Source organism: Scomber scombrus, chromosome 17 (genome assembly GCF_963691925.1).
Source record: "Scomber scombrus chromosome 17, fScoSco1.1, whole genome shotgun sequence".
NCBI classification, from domain to species: Eukaryota; Metazoa; Chordata; class Actinopteri; order Scombriformes; family Scombridae; genus Scomber; species Scomber scombrus.
In genome coordinates this window covers 13,046,525-13,074,254 of record NC_084986.1, presented here as the reverse complement: position 1 = coordinate 13,074,254, position 27,730 = coordinate 13,046,525, and the positions used below count along the sequence as shown (strand labels likewise).

At 40.5% G+C, this 27,730-nt stretch overlaps 2 protein-coding genes across 4 annotated transcripts; both read right to left on the bottom strand.

Annotated features, from left to right (window-relative positions):
• Nucleotides 1-131: 131 nt before the first annotated feature.
• On the bottom strand, nucleotides 132-7,482 carry gnpat2 (glyceronephosphate O-acyltransferase 2). 3 transcript variants are annotated; one of them, XM_062437247.1, is made up of 16 exons: nucleotides 7,348-7,482; nucleotides 6,052-6,252; nucleotides 5,790-5,966; nucleotides 5,336-5,465; nucleotides 5,102-5,229; nucleotides 4,920-4,995; nucleotides 4,625-4,776; nucleotides 4,242-4,372; nucleotides 3,562-3,803; nucleotides 2,783-3,040; nucleotides 2,626-2,705; nucleotides 2,288-2,434; nucleotides 1,351-1,447; nucleotides 1,149-1,242; nucleotides 984-1,045; nucleotides 132-865 (listed from the first exon to the last, which is right to left on the bottom strand). In XM_062437247.1, the coding sequence occupies exons 1-16, from the start codon at nucleotides 7,357-7,359 to the stop codon at nucleotides 813-815; spliced, it is 2,040 nt and encodes a 679-aa protein (XP_062293231.1). In that variant the 5' UTR covers nucleotides 7,360-7,482; the 3' UTR covers nucleotides 132-812. The 3 variants fall into 3 exon arrangements, with proteins under 3 accessions (XP_062293231.1, XP_062293232.1, XP_062293233.1); XM_062437248.1 differs by having other exon boundaries at nucleotides 6,052-6,247; nucleotides 7,348-7,472; XM_062437249.1 differs by lacking the exons at nucleotides 5,790-5,966; nucleotides 6,052-6,252 and having other exon boundaries at nucleotides 7,348-7,460.
• A 1,219-nt stretch (nucleotides 7,483-8,701) lies between these two features.
• LOC133997663 (phosphatidate phosphatase LPIN1-like) lies at nucleotides 8,702-27,200 on the bottom strand. The gene is made up of 20 exons (XM_062437342.1): nucleotides 27,016-27,200; nucleotides 20,036-20,239; nucleotides 19,839-19,934; nucleotides 17,640-17,932; nucleotides 15,863-15,976; nucleotides 15,651-15,774; nucleotides 15,221-15,557; nucleotides 14,546-14,639; nucleotides 14,270-14,448; nucleotides 14,055-14,148; nucleotides 13,764-13,833; nucleotides 12,995-13,087; nucleotides 12,734-12,789; nucleotides 12,476-12,614; nucleotides 12,049-12,197; nucleotides 11,475-11,561; nucleotides 11,114-11,266; nucleotides 10,854-10,968; nucleotides 10,563-10,666; nucleotides 8,702-10,439 (listed from the first exon to the last, which is right to left on the bottom strand). The coding sequence occupies exons 1-20, from the start codon at nucleotides 27,088-27,090 to the stop codon at nucleotides 10,265-10,267; spliced, it is 2,751 nt and encodes a 916-aa protein (XP_062293326.1). The 5' UTR covers nucleotides 27,091-27,200; the 3' UTR covers nucleotides 8,702-10,264.
• Between the last annotated feature and the right edge of the window lie 530 nt (nucleotides 27,201-27,730).

The following is a 27,730-nucleotide window of genomic DNA, read 5'->3' as shown; positions in this document are numbered from 1 at the left end:
GAATGCCAGATGAAAGGAGGTTGAACTTTGACCTCCTGTTTTCACTCACTGTTGTTCAAAGTATGGTACAAACAGAATAAGAGAAAAGATTATACTTAAGTGAGAAAAAGATTAAGAATCTAAGGTGCATTTTGTTACATTTCTTTTTGCATTTATTGAGATGTAAAGAAGTTCAAATAAATGTCTCAAACAACTGAAACCTCACATCTGTAGTGGGTTATGGTATTTCACATTGTTACATGATTCAGATCTTTATATAAATCTATATCGTATACATATATATAAATGTCCATACAATCAAGTAACATCATTTAGTGTTTACTATATATTTGCACTTTCTATACCAGCAATCATATCATAAATTAGCCATTGCAGTCTTGTCAATCAACAATAAATCTAGGACATAATGTTAAAAATACATTAATGCTGTATTAATGATTAAAATAGTTATAATTCAGTTTCTGAACACAGGCATCACCTGCCTGCTGTGTTAATATCTAAATACCGTCTTTCTTCATAAACTGATTACAACCATTAAACTTAATCAGCAATACTGTTAGAATCAGTTCACCATCTTTTTAACTTTATCCTGGCCCTGCCTGTCAGATCTATGAGAGGTGAAAAGAGGTAGCGAATATTCAAATAATGGAACACAGCCAGGTCGGCATCCAGGATCAAGTGTTTTGTCTGAGGGCTCAGAGTGCAGAGTGAAGGTGCAGCGATTCTACTGAAGGCTACATAAAGGCACAGAAGGAAGTAGGCGTAAACCAGACCGGGGACTGACACTTGAGATGGATCGGTTCCAATAGAGACTAAAGTCTTGCGTCAGGTGTAGTCTGGAGCATCTGGGGAAGGATTTTCCCAGCTACAGTGAGAGAGGAAAGAGCATTTAAGTCAAAGAAACAGTTTATAATGGAAGAAATTTGCATTTACTGTAACTTTCTTATACAAAAATAACTAATATTTGAGGTGAACCGACTTACAGAGTATGTCTCCAATCCTTCTGACAGCTGCTTTGTCAACACTGTATTCATTCTGCTCAGACCTATAAGGGGATATAGAGACTTACAATACAGACAGCTTTTCAATCACCAAAGAAAATGAGCTTAAAACCAAACTGAGTTGCAGGGGCTAATCTCATTACTCACGTCCTCAACTTTGTCACAGCCTCCAGTCTCCGCAGAGCCGACAAAGCGTTCTTTTGCGTATCGGATGAGAGGGTTTCGTAGGTGTGAAGCTCACCTGCAACATGCAAACATAATAATGCAGCGCTGATTCTCTGTTAAGAGTTTAAAGGAGGGGGGGGGGGGGTACGCTCAAGAGGTCACTTCTTACACTTTCCTGTCTTACCTGAAAGGATGAGCTTTGTAGCCAGGCTCCGCACAGCAGGTAGGAAATCTTTCTCAGAGATCACATGAGCTTCTTCATAGAGGTACCTGAACATCACCTGGAGATGAAAACACATCTGATCAAGCCAGAAAACATAAACCATATATGGCTTTGTGTTTAAATCATTTGGCATTTGCAAAGTGAGATTAGTCAGACTTCTAGCATCATGCCAAGTCCTGGCACTGGCAGCCAGAACAGGTGTAACAGCATTTTTGAGTAGAAAAGGAATACCCCCAATTACATCAAAATCTCCACCAAACAGATGAGTATCCACTCACTGAGCACTTTATTAGGAAGACCTGTGCCATCTAATACAACGACTCTGACATAAACTCAACTTTTAGAAACGGTATACATTTTCAGTTTTGTTAATAATTATACTTAATGTTTATCATTGAGGTCTGTGTGGGTGGCAGTGGTGTATTATATTAAAAAAATGAAATCAAAAATGTATCATGGTAAAATTTCTTTTTTTCCCGTTTCATTTAGGTCAATTTCGATAATTATTGATCATTTATAACAAACTATTTTAATAAAAAACCAGTAGAAAAAAGGGTTAAATTCAACCACTTTGTTTTGAATTTAACCACCTTACTTTGAATTTATTTTAAACAGATTTAATATCACAAATATATTTGAAAATGTTAGAAATACTTTTCAATGTATTGCACAGCCCTGTCTAGTACACCACCACCCACTATGACCTAAATAATCATCAATAAAGTAGAATTATAAGCTTATTATTATTAACATTTACCTTCATTAGTTCTTGCAGGTGTTCTTACTAAAATTCTCGAGGGCATGCGTGTGGTGTGCAAGTGTATTTATGACATACTAGATTAATATGAAGACTCATCTAAATGCATGACCAGAGGAGGAACAGTAGGAGTCAAAAGACCTGATATGAGTCTACAAAGGGTTGTAGAAGAGCCTGCAGGAAAGACAACACCTCCAGGCCTGCCTCCGCCTCTGACACTGTCACTTCCTGTTGACTGAAGTGAACCGCTCCACATTTCTTCAGGAGAGAGCATGCCTCTTCAAAGTCCTGATAGATGGAGAAACAGACACTAACACAGTATCAATAACAAGATGTCACAGCTTAATCACAAATCAGAGTAACCAATTTTACATTCTCAAGTAGCAGTTTGTTGATTTAATGGTTTAACAGGGCAAGAATCACGACCTTCGTTCTGAGATTCTTGGATGAAGCCGAGACCTAACAGATGAGCCCTTTACCTGAGACGAGTTGCCAGGGATGAAGAGGAACTCATTGGAGAAGACGTCCTGTAGGAAGCAGAAGAAGCTGAAGAGCTCATCTGCAAACAGAATGAAAACATGTTTCAGTTATTGGCGTTATGTGTTGGTTCAGAAATACATTGTATTTAACACTCACCTCTCTGTGTGCTCTTAGTGACGTGTAATGCCGTCACGAGCAGAGCGGGGCGAATAAAAATGTGCATCGCCTGATTCCTGTAGGAGACCAGCATCAGTAACGCTGCCGCTGTCCTGACTACACCCTCCTCTGGAGTGATCGGATGCTGCCTCGCAGGCTCTTCCTCCTGAACCAGGTAGATACGCCCCGCTTTGTGCCGAACAGCCGAGCGATGAAGAGCCACAGTGGATGACATCACATCAGAGTCAGGTACTTGGCCTACAGTGGGAGGAATGTGTGAGCGTCAGAGAAAATGAGAGTAGTGTAGTAGTAGTTTTGAGTTTGAGAGGGCCACAGAGTGGCTTCTACAGTATGTACATGTGTGTTTTTGTGTGTGCACACACACAAGAGCTGAAAGGGAGACAGTTCATTGGGGTCCTCCAAGGATAAGTTGCTTAAAGTGCATTAGTCTACTCAGGATCTCCTAAGTGAATGTGAGAGTATGTGCCAACTCACATTCATCTAATCTGTGTGATCTGCTACAAAGCGGGTTGGCGTAGCATTTAGCATCCTGAGGTGAGACGTGACAGATTCAACCACTCAGTTACTTTCTTGCTTTAACTTTGTGTGGTTCACTTTAAACGTGATTTGCAAATGCAATCTACTGGTCAAAAAAGGGATGTGAAAGTAAACTTCTACACAGAATATTCAGATCATGTGCTCAAGCTTGATGCTGTTACCTTTGTACTTAATTTAGTTAAAGAAAAAAGATACTATGTAGTAAATGTATAAAATCCCACCAGGCCAGTTCAGGTGAGCCCCGAAGGTTAGTGCCAGCTTCTTGAGCCCGAGGGTTTTCTCTGTGAGCTGGTCCCACAGCAGGCCGGCTTCTGTCAGGTCTGTGGTTGGCGCCTGGAGCAAAAGGCATGCCATGAGGGACCAGGGGCTGGTGTGAGAGCCCTCCTCTTGGATTCGTACAATCAGATGAGCAAGCCAGTTAATGCAGGACTGGACCTCTGCAGTGGGCATCTGAGGGAGATCCCTATGAACGGATGTACGGTGAAGGAGGAGGGGAGGAGTGAAAACATAGAAAAAGTGGATGAGACACAGAGATTTCCTATTATTATGAAATGTGTTGTCAATGTAAAAGTAATAAATCATTTAATGAAAATGATTTTGAAGCATTCACTTTTTGTGAAATACTTCTAATAATTAATCACATTACTGTGAATCAAATTCTAGGCAGTGTGTTTAAATCTTAGCTTTACACTTTTCGAAATATCCATACACTGTATACAGGACTTCAAACTTTTAAACGCAAAAAACCTGTGTTGCAGACAGGAAAAAAGACAAGTATGGCAGTGTGTGGTATGTGGACCCTGATGAAGGCTGCAAGCCGAAACACGTTTTTCTCTCATAGTTGTTGTCCACAAATCCCTACTCTATATATAGTTTTGACATAAGTTATGACATTTTCTACCTGGGGATGAGGTTGTACTGGCAGCGGTCTATCTTGCCCTGACACAGCTGTCTGGCTGACATGGGACGGCCAAAGTTCACATGTATGCTGCCAAAACTTTCCTGCAGGACTTTGCTAGCCTTCAGCAAACCCTGCAGACAAAGAGCGAGGCTACGAGTGAATCATGAGCAGGAAGTAATCCGTTTTATTTGTGTACAACCGCATGAATCTCGGAAACCGATGGATCATCACCTTCAGGTTTCCATTTCAGTGGATGCTGAAAGCTGTTGAAACATCTTTAATTCTCTATCACTCTATCTTACACTGCTGGGTTTGCAGCTGACACAATGCTGTATATTATGTAGTCTGTATATTATGAAGTCAGCGATGTGACTGGGACGTACCATGGTGCTTTCTTTGGGCTTGGGGACTCCCAGTAACTCGTGGGCAAGCAGAGACTCCTCTAGCACTCGGTCATAGCTGATGCTGATGGGCACCAGTGTGACATCATACACCTCACCTTTAAAGAAGGGCTCTAGCACCATGTGCATCATACCTGCAGACACATGCGGACACAAACAGAGACTTATATGAAAAAAACTGTAAGTACTCTACACACAATGCTCCAAATGAACAGATTTCTGACAAAGAGGCACCCTGGGATACACACTAGCAAAGTGCTAACATGCGCACACTCACCTAACTTGGGCGTCAGAGACTTCAGTGTGCGACTCCGGAAACCTTCAACGTAAAACTCCACAGGAGCAAATCCTTTCTGCAGAAAACACATTCTATTGTTGGAAAGGCCCTTTACAGGCAGTCATATATGCTAGCAGCTGAGGATTACTTTAACACTCTAAAACCAACTCGTTATGTCTCACCCTGACAATAGTTTTGACATATTCTGACAACACTGCCCAGTACAGTTTGTCTGAGCCAATGGCACGTCGGATAAAGAAAGCTCCAGAGCGACGCAGAATCTCCCCGACCATCTTCATTCCTGCAAGAGCTTTACAGCAGAGGAGGATGAAGAAAGACAGAAGTGAGCACCGGTAGCCGAACAGTAACAGATCTTGTAGTAGTATTCTGCTGTTTGATCCTAAATAGATACTTGCGAATTCCTGCAGCAATGACTGGCACTGGGATGTCATATGTGAACAGGATGTAGGAGATAACCAGGAAGTCCACATAACTCCTGTGATTAGGCATCAGGATTACAGGACTGTCCTGGATGGCCTGTTGGAGCTGCAAGGGACAGAAACATGAAAGATGTTTTAGGATCAAACAAAACAAAAATAATTTAATACTGTATAAGTATGTATAAGTAGCAGTCTAGGAAAAGTATCCTTTCTAAGAAGTATTTTTTTCTTGAGAATAAACCTCTGCCACAAACTTGCTTTTACAAAATAGTATTTCAAGTGTTTAAATCTCGTCTTGCTTTGGTGCAAACGTAGCCTATACTTAATAGGCCTTAAGACAATCGTTGCCAATGACTAGTTAGGAGCAGTACATTTTAGCTTAGACTGTAGCAGACAGTACTGAAAGTATCGATTAGTAGTCAGTTCTGACCGAGTTAAGTCCCTCCATGTTGACAAAGATGTTGGAGAACAGTCTCTTGAACACCTTGCTGAGCGTGTAGCCCATCAGCCTGATAAAACCCAGCTGCAGGTTTTGAGACATTTCCTCCATAACCACACGAGCCTCTTCTCTCACTGCCTCCACTGATGACCCCGTCTCCATGGCAATCTGAGGAGGGATGCATCAAAAAGACTGAGCTACTGTGTGAAACTTCCCTATTAATGAATATCTTTCCAAAATCACAAAATCCCACCTGCTCGGTCACGTAGCGTAGATACTGGGATTCCAGCACGGCTTTATTGAGGTCGCCCGAGGAGCAGGGGGTAGCGCCTTTAAACGGGTGGGGGTTGAATGTCCTAAAGGCATGGCTGAGATCACTGCTGCGCCTCCTCTCCTCCAATATATCCACAAAATCTTTATCATCTTCCAGGCCTGCTCTGCCTGACTCCCTATACTGGAGGACAGTCATGTTTATATCGAAGGCTGACTTTTATGTTTGACTCCTTAAATACATTAAAAAGAACAGAAGCATGGACAGACAGAACAGAAAAGTGGTAAATAGATCAAAAACATGGCTAATGTCCTGTGTGTGAGTCTGTGACTCTATGTGAGGGGAAAGAAAGAGAAAGTAAAACTTATTTGGGTGCCAGCAGTGCCAGCTGCTTTAGTAATCCAACCATACTAAACGTAAACATTTAACTGGTTTATTAACAAAAACGTATTTGTCCGAAGAAGACCAGCTTTAAAAACAAGATGAAACCAGTGGTTTCCACCCTTTTCCGCTTTTGACGTCTTACAAAAAGCAGTGTCTAGTCGAAGTCATATTTCAGGTGTCTATAAGTTGTTAACAGCTCCACCAAATGGTGACTCCCCCCCCCCCCCCTCAGAACTTCTTATATGGTTTAATTTCAATAAATGTTCAAATGATCCAATATTTCAACAAAGATTGCAGAAAAAGTCAAAAAAATTAAAACTGATTTGTGTATCAGAACTTCCCTCTTTCACTCCCATTAATCATCTCAGGACCCCTGAGATTTAACTGGTGGCCATTTGGAGTGGCCAGACCCCTAGTTTGTCAACCACTGGACTCAACTAGCTGACTGTGTATAAAGTATACAATACAACTTTTTGCTGCTAATGTTTTTGAGCTTTTACTTAACCGGCAAGTAGTATAACTCATGAAGGACTTTTACTTCGGAGTATCTGAAACTTCTTCCACCACTGACCTGCAGTCTGTGCTGTACTAGTTAATACTGGTTGGTATGAAGCAACATCAATGAATATGTTAAGTAGGTCAAAGTTTCAGCAGCTTAAGGGCCTCATGGTCAACGTGCACTGTTTACAGCTAAATAACAGTCGCAAACAGCCAAACCAACAAATAACCTGCTCAGTCAGTCTCAATGTCACGTACTTGATAATTTATAGTCACTGTTAACTTTTAAAGCGTATGAGCTCATGCTGTGCCGCCGAGTAAGCCGGACTGAAAGGATGCAACAAGTGTGCGGGGTGAAAAAAACCTAATTACAAACGGTGTTTGCCGGTGTCTTACCGTATTCGCCATTATTTACCGGAACATACACAACACTCGCAGGTGTTTGTCCCTTCCTCGGCTTTCGTTTTTGGGCATGAAAGCTTGCTTTGGTACTCCTGTGTGCACTGTGCAGTGCAGCAGACTGGAGGGCAGGCCAATGGTGGCGCTGCATCTTGGGAGACTCCTCCCGCTTATTGTAAGGGGAAGAACTTAAATGTCTCTCCATTAGCACGATTCAGCATGATAGTTTAGCGAGGAAGTGAGAACAGCTGAGTTGTCTGTGGAGTAATATATCCTGTCTGTTTCATAGCCATAATCATTTTTCTAGGATGCAAGACTGAATAGTAGAAGTAATTAAAAATGTATGAATGAAAATGTGATTTAATTACATTCAATTTAATTGAAACGTACTTGGGAGTAGTCAGTCACAAATGTGTTTTTCTTCTTGTTCCCACAGTTGGATGTATGAGCTTCACTGTGTAGAATGATGTATGTGCAGAGTTTGACAATAAAAGGCTTTTTTCACAATCATCTGCTGAAGGGGGAACGTTTCTCTGTGCTAATTTTAAAGGTGCAGTTTTTAGGATTTAGTGGCATCTAGCGGTGAGGTTGAAGATTGCAACAAACTGAACGGACTGCTGAAGAAACAAGACAGATTCAGGTGATTATACACTAATTAAAATATACGTATGACAGTTATATTCCATTTCTGTCAAGTCTGTTCTGTTATATGCAACTAAATTCCACACACTGTACTTTAAATCTGGGTTCAAGGCGTGGAAGTAAGAGTACGATTTGTGACCCAATTGTGTTCCAACATGGACCTTGCACTTATGTGATGTGGACACTTGAAGTCTACAGTGCACATACTGTATACTGCACCTCGCAGCTTTAAATGCATCAAAAAACATCTGCTTGTTCATACATTGTGGGGTTTTTAATGAGGTAGAATAAGGATTTTAACAAGGTAACTGCAAGATAACAACTACAGAAAATATTACTCAAAGCAGACTATTTTATATGTATTAAAACACTTCTGCACTTCTTTAAATGAACTGCAATTGATTTGAATAATTGCTCATAAATTGAGCAAAAATTCAACACCTGGAAGCTGGAGAGATGTAATCCTGCATCAACTCTGCCAAAAGGTTCAACCTAACCCCCCCATTAACCAAGAAGTGGCTACAGGCCATTAACGCTGAGAGCTGCTGAGTTTCTGCTCACGTTTTAGAATAAGTTGTAATTGCCCATTTGTGTGACAGCATTATAGTTAAAATAGAGCTGAATATGAATTATTCAAATAAAGGAGCTGTCATTGTGCTAAAAAGAACCGCAATGTTGTGGTAAAAAGAGATTAACACACACTCACTGATGTACCAAGGCATGTTTATTGAGTTTGATTAACACCAATTTAACAGTGAACTGGTCAATAACAGGGAGTGGAGGGAGTGACTGAGCTAATTATTGATCATAATGTTCACAGTTAAGGCAAAAAATACAGAAAGATTTCAGGCTATTGTAGCTCTTTCATGGAAAGAATAATACCATATTTAAAGCATTATATACACACATAATCTCTCATAAACTATAGGCTTATGCACACCTACTTTGGTGAGACTATATAGGTGGGTATATTCACAGTATACCCCCAGGACCCTATTATAGCAGCTTATACTGAATGTTTTCCCCATATTACAGACCTCATATTATTTGTGGTATTATAAGGAATACTTTAACTTTCATTTTGAGTGTTTTTACAGAGGGAATGGCAGTAAAGCTACTGTAAAAGAACAAATGCATTCATAATAAAACACAAAGCTAAGCTACATTTGTGTACCAGTCAGTTTCTAATCAGGCTATTGGTGAAATAAATACAACATAAGCATAATCTTAAAGAAAGAAAAACATGCCAGTCACAGAGACATGATGATCAATGTGTTGAACTGTATGAGCTGTAATTGTTTGAATAAATTAAAAGACATTTTATGAAGGCCACCACAGAAATGACACACACTTCTCATCACAACACACAAACACTGTGTGATTTGGTTAGAAAAATAAAAATGATTCAGCAACTTAGCTCACACTTTTTAGAGAAAATTGATGGATATGATTGAAAAATGTTGTGCATTCTGTCCTCTTGTTCTCATTACTTTCTCTCAATAATAAATATTCATTTTAAGCTCTTAACATTCGCCGTTCATCAGGACTTGCCAATAAAAGCTCTTGACACATTTTAATATCAAACTACATGACATTCATTCATACGCAGTGTGCTATGTAATACACTTGAGTGTACTATAACTAATACTGACTTGATTTCTTTCCAACTGAACCCTAATTCACACACACACTTGTTGTTATGAAGTAGGACTACTTACATGTACATATTTGCATTTCCATGCTGATTGTATAATTTATAAAGGATAACAGTCTTGGACTGAAAAAAGTCAGAGTAAGAAAATAAATTCTACATTGAGTATTTGGCACACGTTTAAGTGACTTGTAATATGGTTGTTCTGTCTGATGCACTTCTGAACAGATGCCATAGGTGTATCTGTTGAATACAGTATGCAGCTATGTGCATAAATAGTCTACAAGGTCAACGTCACTGAAATATCATGTACTAAGCTGCCTGAATAAATAACTATTATCTCATATATATACATACATCTAGTCAGAAGGGCCACAACGGCCCTCTTTTAATAAAAGTGCGCTTATATCCATCTTGTGCGTTACACAACTATTCACAGCAGATTAGCCTACTGATGTAGCTCCCATCTGTGCACTAAAAGTGCTCCATCCTCTAAACAATCTACATCATATCACACACACATATGTAACCATTACTGTCTAAATGACTGCTACATCTCAGGCACACCATCATTCAATCAGTGCTCTGCCTGTCATGATCTGCTCAGCAGGCCACAGGTAGTCAGCTGCTGGGGCTGGGAGTCTGTGGAGGTGTAGTTCCCTGATGGTCCACTCGGGGGAGCTGCTCCCTCCAGTAAGTGAAGTGGCTGTAGGTGTCTGAGCAGGGGAAGTCTGAGGAGGAGGCTCGAACCTTCAGGGGAAACACGTGGTCCACCACCTCACCCAGACGTACGTAACTGTGCAGAGGAGGGGAAGAAATAACAATCATACACATTTAATAAGCAGACTGAACATTTTCTCTAAAGTGATTAAAATACTTCCCGATATTATAGATAAAGCAAACTGGATGCAGGACTTACGATGAGATGTTGGTCTTGGCGTGCTCCTGCACCAGCTCGCCTTTGGGGTTTACTGTAAAAATCCGGTTCAATGGGACTCCAACTTCTTTATAGGAATATACATCCTACAGATATAAAAATTACAATCAATGTTTGAGATCATGACACATCTAAATTAAATTGTGCAAGAGTCTGCAGCCTGATTTGCATCATCAGTAGTGCCATTTAAATAAATGAGTGTCTGTTTGATAAATACATACAAAAATATCATGAATTATATTGTATATAACATGCATGTGTGTGTGTGTGTACCGTTGGTCTGTTGCCAAACGCTGCATAGAAAGGCTGTGTGTTGGGGTAGAAAAGGTTCTTAATATCAGTGAGACATTCCACCTTGAACTTCTCTGGCTTCTTTTCAATCACCTCCCTGTCAAAGACACACACATACACACACACACACACACACACACACACACACACACACACAATATGTCAGTAAACCACAATGAGCACTCTACTACAATGCTCATGACACAGTGTCTGCTGTGTCTATTTAAGTGCATTTTTCAAACCTGTGCAGAGCTGAAAACAGGCTGCTAGGGCTCAGAAGCACAGGGCCCATAGGAAGCATGGTGCCTCTCTCATTGACCCAGTGGAGGTAACCTCTGGTCATGTCAGCCATGCCGATAGCGCGAGCTGAACAGTACAGGAACTTGTAGCCATTTCTGATGAAAAGAGAAAAAAGAACATAAATGTTGATTATTACCGGCAATCACAACAAAACTGTTGTACTCATGAGTGATATAAAACCGTCAATCAGTTATGTGATAAATAATTGCTTCCAGGTTGAATTTTCTAGATTTTCTTCTGCCTTTTTGCATTTTGATTGAATGCAATTCACATCTGGTGGTCTACTGATAAACAAGTACTTACTGGCTGACTTTGTGGTAGAGTTGTGCAATGCCCTGGTGGGTCCAGTCTTTCCCCAGGGTGGGCAGGATATGACCCAAGGTGTCTGACCTGGAGACAAACACACACAAGTGATGGACAAGTGAGTAACTTTTCTTTAGTATTAAAAATATTAGTTTAATATTTTGTCTTAGACAAAAAAGAGTAACAGAAAAAGCACTTGTTTTAGATTGAGAGGTTGAACATTATTTAATCGAAAAGTGCCTAACACTAAATTTCTTTGGGAAAAAACGAATGATTGAATGTAGGCATGCAGAAAACTGTATTTAAACTTCAGATGTGAATGGAAAAGTACTTAATCAGCAGCGAATGAGCACAACAAATGAAACTATTGTGAAAAAGATTATTTTTACTGGAACATACTGGAACTTATTATGTCATTAAAAAGTTATTCCGGGCAGAGAGACGTACAGCTTACAGATGAGCCAACCATTTGGGGCCATATCTTCCATTTAAATCCAAACTAAATCAAAGTATGTAGTATAGGTAGTTGTAAAAGTATGTATTCAAAGATATGTACATTGCATAAGTTACACACCTGGTGATGGTTCCATCTATGTCAGAGATAATTATCTTGTCGTCCCAGTTCCAGAGGTAGATGGTTCCCTGACAGCGACAGGTTCCCTGGTACTGAGTGGTCACACTGAACACAACATCATTGGGACCATCCTGCAGCTGGAGAGACAGCTGTGTGTGTGTGTGTGTGTGTGTGTGTGTGGGTGGGTGGGTGAGAGAGAGAGAGAGAGAGAGAGAGAGAGAGAGAGAGAGAGAGAGAGAGAGAGAGAGAGAGAGAGAGAGACAGAGAGAGAGAGAGAGAGAGAGAGAGAGAGAGAGAGAGAGAGACAGAGAGAAATAGAATATATGAAGGGAAGAGGAGAGAAAAAGAACATAATATTATGAATATTAATATAAGTGAAAGTTTAAAAATTACAATTTCTTTGGTGTATTTAATCCAAACTCCTCACCAGCTGCTCTGATGTGAGTCGGAGTGTCTTCTTATAAGACACGCCTCCTATGGTGAGCCCAGGCTCTGATTGGACGGCGGAAGAGCTCTGCTGGGCTGCCCCGTGGTCTTCATCACTAGAGGACGACTCTTCTTTCAGTCTGTTATAAAACACGTTAACAGTGGGTTAAAGACTGAAATATACATGTAAGTTATTCAATTAAGATGTTCAGTCCTTGGCTATGATACTTTTTAGCTGGGAATGTTTGAAGTTCCTTACCTGCCTGACATTTTTCCAGGTTGTTCAGCAGAGCCACACGCCCCAGAGACTGAATCCTACAAGAGAAGAAACAGTGTTCATCTGCTTTAATCACTCATTCATATGACAAAATACCAAATGTTAAATAAGTAAACATAACCTTAATGTCTGATAGATCTGGAAAAATGCATTTTTTTACTCCACAGTGGTTTGCTTCCAACTGAAATACCCACCGCAGACATAGAAAAGAACAAAAATGTCTTCAACAGTAATTGAAATTACCGATTTGGCACTGCTGTTCCTCCCTCTCCATGAGAACCACCACCTCCCTCCTTTCTTGGGCATCTTCTCCTTCATGATGCTCTCCACTGCAGCCTGGAGTGGCACACACACAACCCCAAACAACCACAAAACAAGACCATAAAAAACACTTACAAAATGAAGCCAAAACAAACCGCAAATCAACAAACAGCAACACAGAAACAACAATGTGTCTGCGGGTTGGGATGAAGGAAAAGTAAGTGGCACGAAGTCAGTGAAAGAATTTGAGGATAGAGATGGTAAAAGCCAGAAAGAAATAAGATGAGAAATAAGATGAGATAGTCATTTAAATGCTGACATACAGTGCTGTATCCCAGCATCCCAGTCAGACAACAGAGAAGAAACTCTAAGGCTGAGTGAATATAATTGAGGCAAGTATACTAATGGATGGATAGATGGGTGGATGGATGGAGTAGAAGGAGGGAGTGATAAAATAGGAGAAAGGAGAACAGAGGGGAAGACAAAGTTTAATTTGAGTGCCCAAAAAACAGATTAAGTGGATGTTTATCAAAAAACATAAAGTTTTTCTGAGGACAACAGAACATTTATGATGTGATATTTGTAGGTTATAGATTGTACATTTAGTTGAATGTAATGTAATGAATATAAGATAAGTATCACATGTGTATTGAGACACGCAGGATGCAGTACCAGCTTCAGTCAAAAGGGGGTATGGTATTCATGTAATACAACCAATCTATGGTCTGAGTCATTAGTATCAGTTTCCTACCTTTGGCAGCGGTTTCTGAAAAGCCTGCATAGCCAGCATAAGTGGAGCTGCAGAGCTCCAATTATAGTACCTGAGGGAGAAAACAAAATATATTAATATCAGCTCTGCGAAAAACACTTTGTCAGCTGAATTTCTTTGCAAAAACCTTGCAGAATCCTGCATACACTCCACCACGTTTTGCTGCAGTTTAATCCACACAACATGCAGTGGAGTATAAACAGTTTACAGTCTGCTATTTTTCTACATTTAGACACAAACATTTTCTCACTCTAACAAGTTTAAATGTCTTACTTGGAGCCAATTTTCACAACTAAGTTGGGGTCGTCGATGATGGAGGGGTTCTCTACAAACTGCTGGTACAAGATGACCTTCTCCTGGAACTGCTCTGTAAACACAACCAAATATACAAACACATTATGTTCAGTGTGTGTTCAGTTTCCCTCCTGTTGCCACAGCTGGCACCACAGAGTGTAACATCTGTGTTGCGGTTGTGGTGAGTGGCTCACCTTTAGTGATCTCCCTATTGTCAGTGAGGCCGCCGCACAGAGAGATGGCAATGGATGGCAAGTCGCCCATGAGGTCGCAGTAGCTGTCCACTCCACTGTCTCCTCCAGAGCTGACCGACTGTGGGGACAGACTGGTGCTGTGGAGGCCCGGGTCTGAGATGCTCCTCACCGCTGTATCACTACAGAGGAGAGGAGCCATTTTTATCAGCTATATCAGTGTGTTAAAACTCTCATTACACAAAAATGATGACTCTGTGCAGGTATGCATCCACATACCTTTTAGGGAAATACAAGGCTGCCACCTCAGGCTCGAGCTCTGTGATGTCATCCAGGTAAATCCCATCAGCACCAAGATGGCGGCTCCTTTTGTCTGCAAGCATAGTAAAGACCCCAATAAAATCAGTTGTCTGCTTCTTAGTATTCGCCTTACTCGTGGGTTTATTTACAAGAAATACATTGAACTGCTTGGATTTTTTAAATGTAATTATGAAATCATTTTGACAACATTTCTCGTTAATTCAAACGTTTAAAAAAATAAATAAATCAATATATATATCTTTTCAACAGCTTTTGGTTAGTGTTTCCCCGGCGAGACAGTTTCACACATTTTTACTGCTTTAATTCGATTTGCTGTTTGGAGAAGCAGCTGCTCACACTAATACAATGAATGGAATTATATTTGGTTTGTGGTGCACAAACAAACCTATTCTTAAAACCTTAACTGCAGCATATGGGGTTGTGGGATCATGAGTTACCATCATTATATATATTTTTATTTAAAACCTTCCGAATGTAATTTTTTGGAAATTTTTCACCACAAACAAAATTCCATTGAACTACAGGGGGAACTACAGCTCAAAATCTGAGTAGATGATACCTAGTTAGATGAACAAGACTCCCAAGGGAAGAATACGTTTTATTGTGTTCTTGTTTTACAGTGGAAAATGTCACCTTTTCTTTTGGATGGAGAGTCCGTCTTGCCTGGCGGACAGGTCATTGCCTCCTCCATGTCTGATGTCATACGAGCTGCCACATCTCCTGCTGTTTTACCCTGAGCTTGGGTTTCCATCCTGGAAGATTCTGACTCCATCCCGACTGTGACAACTGTTTCCTCAGTAGTTGCTGTTTGCTCCGGCATGAGCAGTCTGACTGCTGACATTTCAGAGTAGGGTCCACACTGCTCTGCAGTCGTCTCATGAGTGATCACACGGAAGTGGGTGCTTTCAGATACAGGGATGGATACGGGACAAACTGGTGGAGGCTTGGATTTCACCGGGAGGAAGGATGGCTAGAAAAGCAGTAAAAAGGATGATGATACATATGATTTGGACTAAAGCTACCACAAATGTACATAATATAGTGCAATGGTGACTTAAGTTACCGTGGCAGCCTGTGGCAGCTCTCCCCATGCCCAGTGCATGGTTGGATTCTGATTGTCCGTGTCTGATGGCTTCATCATAAGCTCAGAGTCACTCTTAGGAGAGGTGGGACGAGAGTTCCCGGGGCTGAAAGAGGAACAACAATAAACAGCAATTAAAGAGTTGCTCAATCTTCCTAATAATGTGTAAATCTTCACATGAATAAATGGAGCACCTCTGGATAGGACTCCACTCTCCATCTGAACGAGTGTAGATGCCAGTCTGTTTGAAAGAACCACCGGTCGAAACAGCCATTGCCTCGTCTCTCAAGACATCCCAAGACGAAGCCCTAAAACACACATAAATGTTTTATGCATTATGCATGCTTTAAATGTATACCCTGTAACTGTATATCATAAATCTGCAATGCTAATCGAGTTGCATATTTTTTTAATTTTGTGAAAGGCTGTAATTTACCTTTCACTTTTAATCCATTTTCCAAAATGACTTTCAAGACCCACAGAGATCATGCCTGAACATGTTGCACTGTGCCTGCACTCAAAACATAACACGTCTTATCTACATTGCATTCTTGTCTTTTGAAGCTTCTGTTAGTGAAGATAATGGTATAGTCATTTTCTCACTGCTATTATCACTCAGTCATTCATAGAAAATAAGCAGTTTCTTTTTTACACTTATGAACTGACACCAAATGATAATATCTAGCAATTAAAATAGAGATAAATTAGTATAAGTGTGGGATGAAATGCCATTCGAAGTACTATATTACAAAAATATCATTAACAATCATTATAATCAGACCAGAAATGCAAAACACATTGCTAATAACAGTTTAGTCATTTAAGTTAGATAATTCATTTAAAATCCAATTAAAATCCCCCCCAAGACATGTCTTAAGAAATCTAAAAAAAAACCCACTGGAGTCTTCAGTTTACCACATCACACTTGTCTAACTTGCATATTGCATATTGGACCACGAGTGACTCCAAACTAGTTGGGATGTCACAAATCATGCTCAAAGATCATTGCCCTAAAATCAGATTTAATCTGAGCGCAGAAAACTTTCCACTTTTAGCAGCTGAACGTGAAAACAGTCTTCTAGTGTCAAACATCCAACTGAAGTAGGAAGAATTAAAACACATGTTTTGAGTGGAGGGGGACTTTAACATTTTGTTTACATGGTGTATACAAGCATCTTATTTGAAGCCCACTCTGTGAACTGATGTGAATGAAAAATCCACCCTGGTGTTGATTTACAGTAGTATACAGGAGAGATGAGCCAGAATTGAGATGAAATAGATCTAACGCACGTGTACAGAGATGAAAATAAATCGGTCATGCAGCAGTTGTTTACAAGCGCTCTTGTATTAATTCACCATAAGCAGACCATGACAACATATGTGACTCCTATAGCCACATGCTTGATATACATACTGCACATACTAGACTGTTTTTAATACTTTACAGCATAGCAAGGACCGAGCTACATTGTGGCAGTTGTATATACACATATGTGCGCTCCTTCAGACACTCTTTTTTAAAAATTACAGTGCGTGTTTTCCATATGGTCTTGAGTGTCCTATTAGTATCTGTGTGTGTGTGTGTGTGTGTGTGTGTGTGTGTGTGTGTGTGTGTGTGTGTGTGTGTGTGTGTGTGTGTGTGTGTGTGTGTGTGTGTGTGTGTCAGCACCACAGCTGGAGGCCTCTCCACTACAGGCACTGGTCTGTTTATTCTTGTTTGACAGACGGCAGTTCCATTACAGCTGCTCTCAAAGCTTATTTCAGTGATGTATTATACTGTTTATCTCACTGACCACACTTCACCTTCCCCCACCCTGTACTCTGTCACATGTATCAATTGTGCTCACGTGTATTTCATTATTTTCCTGCTATTAACTTACATTCATTCTTTTTGCTTTCTTTATTTCTCTTTTCTACCATGCCCCCTTCCCTTTTTTCCCTCTCCTCTCTTACTGTTCTGCTTTTTCTCACCTGTTGCTCTGCATCTCCGTCCCTTCATCTGAGCTGATGTCTATAGTGAACATGTCTTCGTTCCATTCCTCAGAGTAGTCTCCGCTCTCCTCCCGCCGCATGCTGTCCAGTCGCGCCTTCCTCCTCCTCTTCCTCCTCTTCTTCATCATCACACTGCCGTTCTCTCCAGCACTCCCCGTGGAACCCAGGGTCTGTATGGGCGGCCCAGAGCTCTTCCCTAGCAGGGATGAGCTCATCAGGATGGCTCCATCTGACAAGATGGGAGAGGTGGCCAGGTAGGAGGGAACAACTTCCTGTTTAGACCAGAAACAGAAGTGAATCAATTAGTGTGTTTTTAATTAATGCTGTAAAAATGCTGCAGATCATTAACATATGTGAACTGAATGATTTCAAGTAAACTTGTTCAAAGTAAATGTCCAGACATTGCAACCTGCATTAATAATATTTTTCATGTTACACTGAAAAAAAAACATATTTACACCATGAAGAACAAAATTGCATTCAAAATATGCCCTTAAGTTTCGTGTTTCTAAAAGCAAGTTTCAACTTTATTTTTTCAAATTGGGAAACTCCCTCTGAAACTTTTTTTTTTTTGCACAAATTTAGTGTAAACCAAGTAGGCAAATGTGTACAACACTGCCAGATGTTTGCAGAAGCTCTTCCAGCTGTGGAGAGAGTTTGCGAGTAAAAAAGCCGATCCAAAACAATATCTGTTCCTCAGTTCTGTGAAAGGAGTCAGATTTACAAACCCTCCTTCTAAGAAAAACTAGGGCTTTCCAAGAAGGTCTCCAGCTGTAGGCTCAGGGGAGTATAAATGCATGTGTTGAAAGGCATATGGAGAGCAGGAGACAGAGGGAGGGACGTAGGGAGGGAGGAAGGGAAAAAAGAGCTATAACCATATGATTTGTAGTCCGACAATACTCGCTCACGTTTTTGCTTCCATGTGCCAAGAAAAGGGTTGAGAGGGACAATCCCGCCTCCCTCACTCTTCCAGTCGTGGGAATCTGACACCACTCTGGTTGAAATAAATTACCCACTTCCCTTGTCGGTGCTGGGCCCCTAGTCTAAGTAGCTTCACCGCTTGTTTATGTCTTTCAGGCACACTCACACTCACACACACACATCCTCATGTACATACAGTAACATAGAAACATTTCACTGACAACTTGGCTCTTCCAGCCTGCAGCTCAAAAACTTGGAAAACCGAGTGAACACGCTTGATGTTGAAAAAGTCAGTTTTCCGAGAATGGAGAAAAAAAAAACACAGCTGCTTTTTTCCCAAAGTTTTCCATTAATTTGAAACTGAGGTTTGAACAGTTCTCGTGGGCTTAAAATCACACACAAACTGGAAATGAAGCAATCTTTAGATGCAGGAGACATCTGACTTCATCTATTCACATTTTCAAATTGTAACTATTTCTTTTATAGCTGCACAAAATTATACATTAGCATATTTCTTTGTCAGGAAATGTCAAGAAAGCAAGAAAGTCCTTATTTCTCCTCAATTAAATCTACTGAATTGAATATGGGTCAGGTTAGTAAATGCTTCCTTTAGTACTCTCAACTGATGAACAGAGGAATGCTGTTCAGCAAAAAAGGAAAGGAAGAAATTCCTGGCTGCAGTGCCAACTCTGCACACAGCGTGACCTTGTTCAGACTACTATGACTATGTGTAAGAGGAAAGACAGTTTGGATAATGCCTCGCAGTGGTAAAAATGGGTGTGTCTGAGTTTTCGTCACAAAGGCGGACAATGATGTGTTTTCTTTTGTAACATGTTTTCGTTTGAATCAACATGTGTCTTTTAACATACTGAGATTTTGTGTTACCCTTTGATTTACCACATATATATCAGTCTACTTTTTTCTTTTATAAATTAGCAGGATGGGTTGATACAACATGACACATTTAACCAAAATGTCTTCGCATAGGATGGGGTTTAGAGAATATTTGCCACAACTCATTAAACATTTGTCCAATCATCATAAATATCGATATATAACTTCAGTCCATCATTGGGATAGGTCTACCAAAACATTTTGATACCTATTTTAAGCCCAACCCGTATGGTTGGTACCACAAAGTGTTACCCAAAATCTGTTTTACTAAGCAATTCACTACCTTGTCAGTTTTGTTTCCAAACAAAACTGAAACTATTCTTCTCTGCTATCTCTAACTGGCGTACGATCTTTTCTTTGTACCTGATCATTTTCTGTTTCTTGGACAAAGAATGCCTCTCCATTGTCACCGAGTTTCATATGTAAAGCAACTGGTTCTCCATTGATCTCCATGTCTACCTAGAAGAAAGTAGAGGAGAGAAATCAGAATACAGCTGCCAAACAATTAAACTGTTTTCCTTAGACTGCAAAGGTAGTCGTCTGGTTTTTTTGACACTTACCACTTTCTCTCGGGATCGGAGGACCCCCATTTTGCCGAAGCGAACATGGAAAGGTGAGCACTGCAGGGAGCCATCGGGCTGTCTCACTACGATGACGTCAATGCAGCCAGAGAGGGTGGCAGGGTTGAGGCCTCGGTACAACTCTTTGACCTGGACAAACACCTGGCCTGCCAACTGGCCCACGTAGTTCATGGTCTGGCGGGTCTGGGTGAGGGAACAGTGGACGGAATGAGGTAGATGAGAGAGATAGAGAGAGAGAGAGAGAGAGAGAGAGAGAGAGAGAGAGAGAGAGAGAGAGAGAGAGAGAGAGAGAGAGAGAGAGAGAGAGAGAGGAGAGAGAGGGAGAGAGAGAGACAAAAACACAATATAAGTAAGTTTAAATATTAAAATAAAAGATTTAAAATCAACTAAACTTAAATTACCTACTTGTACCCTTTAAACTCTACTTCAGTGTCTCAATCCTTAAATAGGATGTGTTTATTAGCCGGCAGCTGATGTACCATTCTTCATCTGTCATTCAAGCTACTGATGACGTGTGATCTGATCTAACTCTCCTTTATAGGAATGGGGTGAAGTCATTCACATAATCTGGTCTAAGGTCAGTATCTCAGCTGCATTGTGACTGGTACCAAGGACAGAGAACAGAAAAGCCTGTTCTTGCTCAGTGTTCATGTGTTAGTTCTCTCAGGACACTTTGTGTAACCTACCTACGTACTGTAGAAAGAACCGCTTTGACCTTCTCACCCTGCGCTCCCCTTTCTGATAAGTCTGGAAATCCTACCCTGTTTTCCATTCAGCTACTCCAGACACCAGAGGTCAAAGGACAAACCAAGTTAGACCAGTCACTCATGTAGTGACGGTGATGTTATGACCAGCCAGTGAGTTTAATGGCTGAGCCACACAAAAGCTTCATGAGATCTCGAACACCTAGCCAACACCGACAATGCAAATGTCTTTTGAAGGTAAAGGACACTGTTATGCAAGAACTCAGCAAGTGACTCAACACATTAGTCTGAATATGTTTACTGTTCTCTACCAGCTACAGGCCTCTTAATCTGTCTGTTATTCACATATTATACATGGTTTTATAACAGCAACACAGAATCATAAGACAAAGGCTGGGTGATCAAATGTGTGTTTCTCAAAGTATTTATGCCTTCATAATGAAGTCACGCACACTTCCCTTTAGTTTAAACACTTATATCTGTTGTTTTTTATGTAAATACGCCTCACAGGCTTTTTTCAAAACATCTGAAAAACATAATTATCTCTTATTCTGTGTGATGTCTGACCAATATCAATTCCTATCTTCTCCATTAAACTCCTGAGCCCATGATAATGTATCTGTCTCACTAATTTATGTCCGCATTCTCTCAGTCACATATGTCTAACGAACTACTTCAAATAAATGCAAATGTTCATATAATCACACATTATTACGTGCCAAACAGTTCAACTTCATTTCCTGCCAGTAGCCTATGGAACGAAGAAGATTTGAATGTGTTTTGATGATCACATGAAACTTGGCACTGAGAATTATCAGCATACACTATGGTAAAGAAGATAAGGAAATAATCTGAAACCATTTGAAGAGGATCCATTCATACTTATCATTTCTAGATTATTGTGGTTTCTATGATGCAAACACCAATGGCAAACATGTGATGAATCCCCTTTGCAAAGCTTTCAAAACTCCAGTCTAATAATGGAAAGGGGTGGTGGTGGTGGTGGTGGTAGTGGGCCCCAAGCAGCACCAGAAGATAAGGTTGCAACACAACCCTCCCCTCCCCTTTGTCTTGGAGCCCATGTGGCCATAACAAGGGGCCCCTCACTGAAGAACAGGAGCCCTAGCTTTAAATGAGTAGCTGAATGTGAGAAGCATGTAAAAATAACCTCCTATACTGTAGATGACCTTCGCCATTTTTAATTATTGATTTCACTTTTCTCTTAGGCATTGAGTTACCAGCTGATTTTCCAGAGTAGATGACTTGTTTTGTGTGAAACCCCATCTACACGCTGCAGAGCTGCTTCATCCAAAAATAGATTTTCTTGTGTTGCAGATGAAACAGAAAGAGGAACAACATCTCATAACACTGACAGTGCTGCTAGGTGTTTAAATAGCTTGTACTGAGAAAATAACACCCATTCCCACCCTACATTTACAGCCTCAAATGAGCCTTTAAGACATCCCATTTTATTTTTAAAAAGCCACTGACTTGTGTTTAACTGTGGCATGCTCATTAGTGTAATGGATTCACAGACTGCAGTTATGAGGATTTCCTCACAGGCTGGAATCTGGCTGCAGGGCCACTCAGCAGATAATGTGTTTGAAGGTATGGACAGACAGTGTTTTGCTTTCACCCTCATTAGTATCATAGTCTCATATTATTACTCATACATTACTCATATGTAAACACTCAGACACATAGCCTACATTATGATCACTTTAAGACAAATACAAGCCCCAGCCTTAGTGGAAAAATTCAGATAATAGGTGTTTAATTAAAGGTTCTCACACATTTAAAAACAAATCATTCGTTTTCCCAACCACACCTTTAAAGGGACACACATTTTAAATCCAGTAGATGTAAGTGAATAGCTGGCTCAAGACATCCTGACAGTGCTGGTACTGCATGATAAACGATCAAAGGACACACTATACATCATACAGACTGACAAACATATTGATGAGTCGTAAGAAATAGGAGCTCGTGAAGCCCATTCATCACCTAACAAGGCAGGTGCAGTCAAACACAATATAAATATAGGCTCCTACCTCCTACAGCTGAATACGTTGACAGCAACTGGCGTTTCCTCAGCGGTGAAAGACAACACAGCAGGGCATTATAGAAAGACACATTTCCCGGTAGAGAGGATGTCTGAGTCCGTGTTACAGCCCTGACCTGCTGTCATCGACTAGAAGCAGCGAAACAGTACAATTTAAATCAAAGCGATACTCATTCCTCTCGCTCCTTCTCTCTCTGTGTATCATCTCTCTCGCTCTCTCTCTCTCTCTCGCTCTCTCTCTCTCTCTCTCTCGCCGTAGCTCACGATGCCTTGTCGGTGTATGACTTCATCTGCAGCGAAAACCCGCCTGCTGACCAGTCAGCGTCGAGCTGTTGAGTTGCCAAACACAACGTCTCAGCTGCCGCTGTGGCAACACAATTGTTTTTTTCGCAGCCAGTGTCTTTACATTGTTGCAGACTGGTGGCGTCAAACTGAAAGTGGCATTCTCAAAGCAGCTTCTGAAGCAATTACTTGTAGGTATTCATTTGTATTTTTAGTGGAAAGAGCCAAGAAATACCAAATATTCTCACTGTTTTCCTTAGGTCTCATTAAACTTGCCTCTGGGTGGATTAAAGTTAATTAAATTGGTTTATTAATAGCATAAACACTATAAAATGCAAGATAAACATGCGGTTCGACACTTGAGTTATACATGAATACATTTTTGCAGAAACGTATCACGCTCAAGCTATAATGTTTCACTTTTTAAAGAGCGCCGTGGGTGAGACATGAAAATGTATCTACCAGTTTGTGCTGTGACGGCGGGAAGTGACTGAGTCTACGTCAGCGTTTGAAGTCACCGAGTCAGGCTGATGCAGTGAGGTGATCCTCTCGACCAATCACAGCCCTGCTGTGGAGCACATGCGATGTTTGCGGTTGTAGCCTGAGACCCTCCAGTCAACTGTGTCAGGTGGAAGTGGTTGACTGGTGACTGTCAATACCCAAAAAACGTGAAAATTAATGTAGGTTGAATCAGGATAAGGGATAGGGAAGTAGTGGTTAGAGTTATGGTAAGTCTCCAGGAAAATAATTTAAGTCAGTGCAATGTGATTGAAATGCAACACTGTGTGTGTGTGTGTGTGTGTGTGTGTGTGTGTGTGTGTGTGTGTGTGTGTGTGTGTGTGTGTGTGTGTGTGTGTGTGTGTGTGTGTGTGTGTGTATGAAGTGGACACATAACCAAAATCTTGACAACAAAATATCTGTTCATGGGAGACATACAAGCAGCAGCCCAAATATTTGATAGGCTACACGCTACAACAGCCTCACGTGCAGCTCTTCTGCAACATGAGCCAGCTCTGTCTGTCTGTCTGTCTGTCCTTGTGTGTGTGTGTGTGCGGGTGCATGTGTGCGCACACTAATTGTTTTTCCAGACTGTGAAGCAGTCGTTCTGGGCTAAACCAGAAAGTGAAGAATGTGTGTCTTTGTTAAGGGTTTTCCATCACAGTCTACCAACACATTTGATGTGAATCTCTTGTTTATGTTTGAAATGTTCATACTGTCATTCCAAATGATAGTGACTAAAGTGATTAAAATTGGGAAAATTACAAACTATAAAACTACTGACAACTTCATCATGTCAGGCTGCTGCTGTCTCATGTAGCCTGCTGTTGTTTTCTGTGGTTTACAACCTCGCAAGTTTAGTGTTTAGTTTCACTGTCGGTTTGTTGCCTGAGAACTTTGTCTAGCAACCTGCAGTAGTCTTACCTCAGTTTTATGAATTGGCAGACTGGTGGAATAGTTATTCCTTTCAATACCTGAAAGAAAAATTTAATCACATGTGGTTTCAACGTTTTGTCCTTCGTTTTTGTTTTTATTAACTTTGAAGCCTTTGCTGTGAGACATGTGAGGTGTTCACTGTGATACTGAGCATTGTTTCCTTTAAAATTTAAAAAACAAGCAGTAGAAAAGATATTTGTAAGGAAGCTGCGCAGCTAAAGTTCAGCTTCATTCGTCACAGTACAAGCTGCTGTTTTATCACAGCTTACAAAGGTGAATGATGTCATGACCCTGCAAGTACACTAACATAACCACAACATAACACCTTAGACGATCAGCAGGACAGAAGCCTTACTTCCTTTTACAACTTCTTACAGACGTGACAAAATAAGTCTCCACCCTGACCGCAAAATAAATATAATTCTAAGCCTTTAATGACTGTGCATAACAGGTACCATCATATATTAACAGTAGTCAGCCCTTACTGGCACTACTACTTATACAGACTGTCCCCATATTGGTCTTTACGTCAGTGTCACTGGATTCTCTGTGGACATATAAGCCGCACAGCTGCCCTCAGACATGTTTCGAAGAACACAATGCTTTGCCAAGAGGACCTGAACTCAGCCAATACAAGACAGCACATGATAGCAATTTCATTTTTAAAATGTGTGGCCAGTAGCACGACCGGTATCAGGCCACAAGAACCAAGTTGCCACATGAAAAGTGTCAATAAAATGCTCAGCAAGATGTATCAGCAGGAAAAAACATGTATTTTCTTGCATTATAAAGCTTTAATTTTACTTATTTTCTATATATTCACACATAAAGTCAGAATTAGGGTAGACCAACTTTAGCACCTGTAGTATGACCTTATTTAGCTTTGCCCCAAAAACTCCCTCTCTGTACTTGGAGGCGTGTCTTTCCTGCTGTGGTCTCACACTCAGCTCAGCCAATCACAACGTTGGATATACAGGTTGGTGGCGAGGAGGTGACTGCTCTTTTAGCACCAATCAAGTTTTAGTGGGGCGACCATTTGTTTGCTCAATATTCATATCTTCCAAAAATAGTAGTCATTTCTAAACATGACATGTTAGGCCTGTTGGAGAAGAAACATCAACTTCTGTGCACAACCACACTGTCAACCACCTAATAATTTGCTACATTACACCTCTCCATTTTTTTTCTTATAATCATGGATTCTCATTCACTGATAAATGTTTACACTCCAAACTTTTCATACATATATATATATATATATATATATATATATATATATATATATATATATATATATATAAATGCACTTACACTATACAATGGTTGAATATTAACATTCATTATAAACAAAAAAACAGCATATTTAACTTTGAGTCAGTAATGTCACACACAAATTCATTGCATAATCCTTTTACACAATCTCTTAACATCAAGGCCTCTGATTGGCTCAGGCTATTCTGGCATGAGAGTCACGATGGAAAAATTAACTGGAACTGCCGAAATTTGACACAGAGATTAAAAGGGGGGGAAAAAACTCTTTGTCCTTAATTAGAGAGATTATGCGAATAAGATAATGATTTAAACCACCTCTTGGACTTAACACTGTTGACTTGTGGCTACAGACTTTGAAAAACAGGAGAAAATTAGGACATTTCTTATTACCTCAAGGTAGAAGATGAGAAAACATATTTTTAAATGGAATAAAAGCATCCACAAATATCTTTGAGGGTGTTTCCATGTTTACAAGAGGCCACAATGAAGCACTTCGAGTGCTATATTCTGTGTTGCCATTGCATACTTATTAATCAATACGTGAAAATGTACATTATGCACATTCAAATATATGTGTGTTTGAACACTGCACTTAATTTGCAGTTAGATAGCTTATTACTTCACCTATCTCTTCACCCAGCTTTCCCTACTCTCATGCTACTTTCACACCTTTTTTTTTCTCCTTCCAGAGTCTCAGTCAGAACAGATCGTCTTACAAGGGGGAATACTGAAACGCATACCCCTTATCCACTGCCTCCTGCAGCTCTAAGACCCACTTACAGAGCCAGTTACTTTTAAACACTCTATCTGATATTTTATTTATGTTCAGTATCTCATTCATATTGTGTATATTGTGTTTTTATGTGTTCTACACTTAAATGAAACAAACTACTGTCTGGGGCCAGATGATACAGAACTTGTGTGTGTGTGTGTGTGTGTGTGTGTGTATGTGTGTGTGTGTGTGTGTGTGTGTGTGTGTGTACGTGTGTGTGTGTGTGTGTGTGTGTGTGTGTGTGTGTGTGTGTGTGTGTGTGTGTGCGTGTGTGTAGGCTTGCATATATCCACACTCTCAGTCTATATTTACTCACATTTTAAACTAAATGCCACCATCACATGCATTATGGTCATGAAGTTCATCAATGTGCATTTTCGTGCTAATTATGGGTTCCTCTGGCAACATGCAGATGATTTACAAATTACTTTACCCAACTCCAGGTGGTGTCACTGACATCATGTTCAACAGTCTCATCTAACTCTTCATCATCCTCTGCTGATATCATGATTCCATAATGTGTTCAATCCCAGCTTCAAATCTCTGGTCTTTCCTACCTCTCAATACATGTGTATACAACCACAAGACCAGTCCGGTCTACAACTCGTGTCTTCACTCTGTGAGTGTGCGGGTCTGACTGCAGTGTGTAAATGGACAGCGTCTTACTAAATTTACCTGGGCCCCCTGGTCAGAAACCTGAGACGCTCCTCGAGTGGTCATCATGCACCAGACCCTTTGACTTCTCAGGCATTCTGGGAGGGGCACCTGTTAGGATTGTTTGTCAGAATATTACTCTAAGTGGACTTCCTCATACACACACACACCCACACATGATCACAAAGCAGTCAGACAACAAATTACCTTGGCACAAAGCTCCCCCTCCCAATGCATGCTTGACAGTTTTTTTCAGTGTGTAAATTTCTCATTAGTTTACACAGTCAGTGTGTGACACTTGTTGTTGCTGTTGACCCCGGGTTGACCATGATAGTGCTGTCACTGACATTCAGACAAGATCAGAGCACCTGTCACATGAGGTCAAGTCCAAGTCTCCCCAGTATCCGTTGACTCTTCCAGTGACCACCGTAATTAATATGACAGTGTGGTTAGTGATGTGTTTTGTAATGGTACCGGTGACCTTTGGTATATAT

Bases quoted from the DNA above. Each gene is read 5' to 3' on its own strand.
- gnpat2 (XM_062437247.1), bottom strand. The intron at 4,996-5,101 runs GTGAGACATAAC...TGTTTTCTGCAG, and splicing joins ATGTCAAAACTATTGTCAGG to AAAGGATTTGCTCCTGTGGA. The intron at 1,448-2,287 runs GTCTTTTGACTC...TTTCATCTCCAG, and splicing joins CCTTTGTAGACTCATATCAG to GTGATGTTCAGGTACCTCTA.
- LOC133997663 (XM_062437342.1), bottom strand. From the start codon at position 27,090: ATGATATCAGCAGAGGATGATGAAGAGTTAGATGAGACTGTTGAACAT. The intron at 12,790-12,994 runs GTAATTTCAATT...CTTCTCTTGTAG, and splicing joins GGAACAGCAGTGCCAAATCG to GATTCAGTCTCTGGGGCGTG. The intron at 10,667-10,853 runs GTACACACACAC...TTATATCTGTAG, and splicing joins CGTTTGGCAACAGACCAACG to GATGTATATTCCTATAAAGA.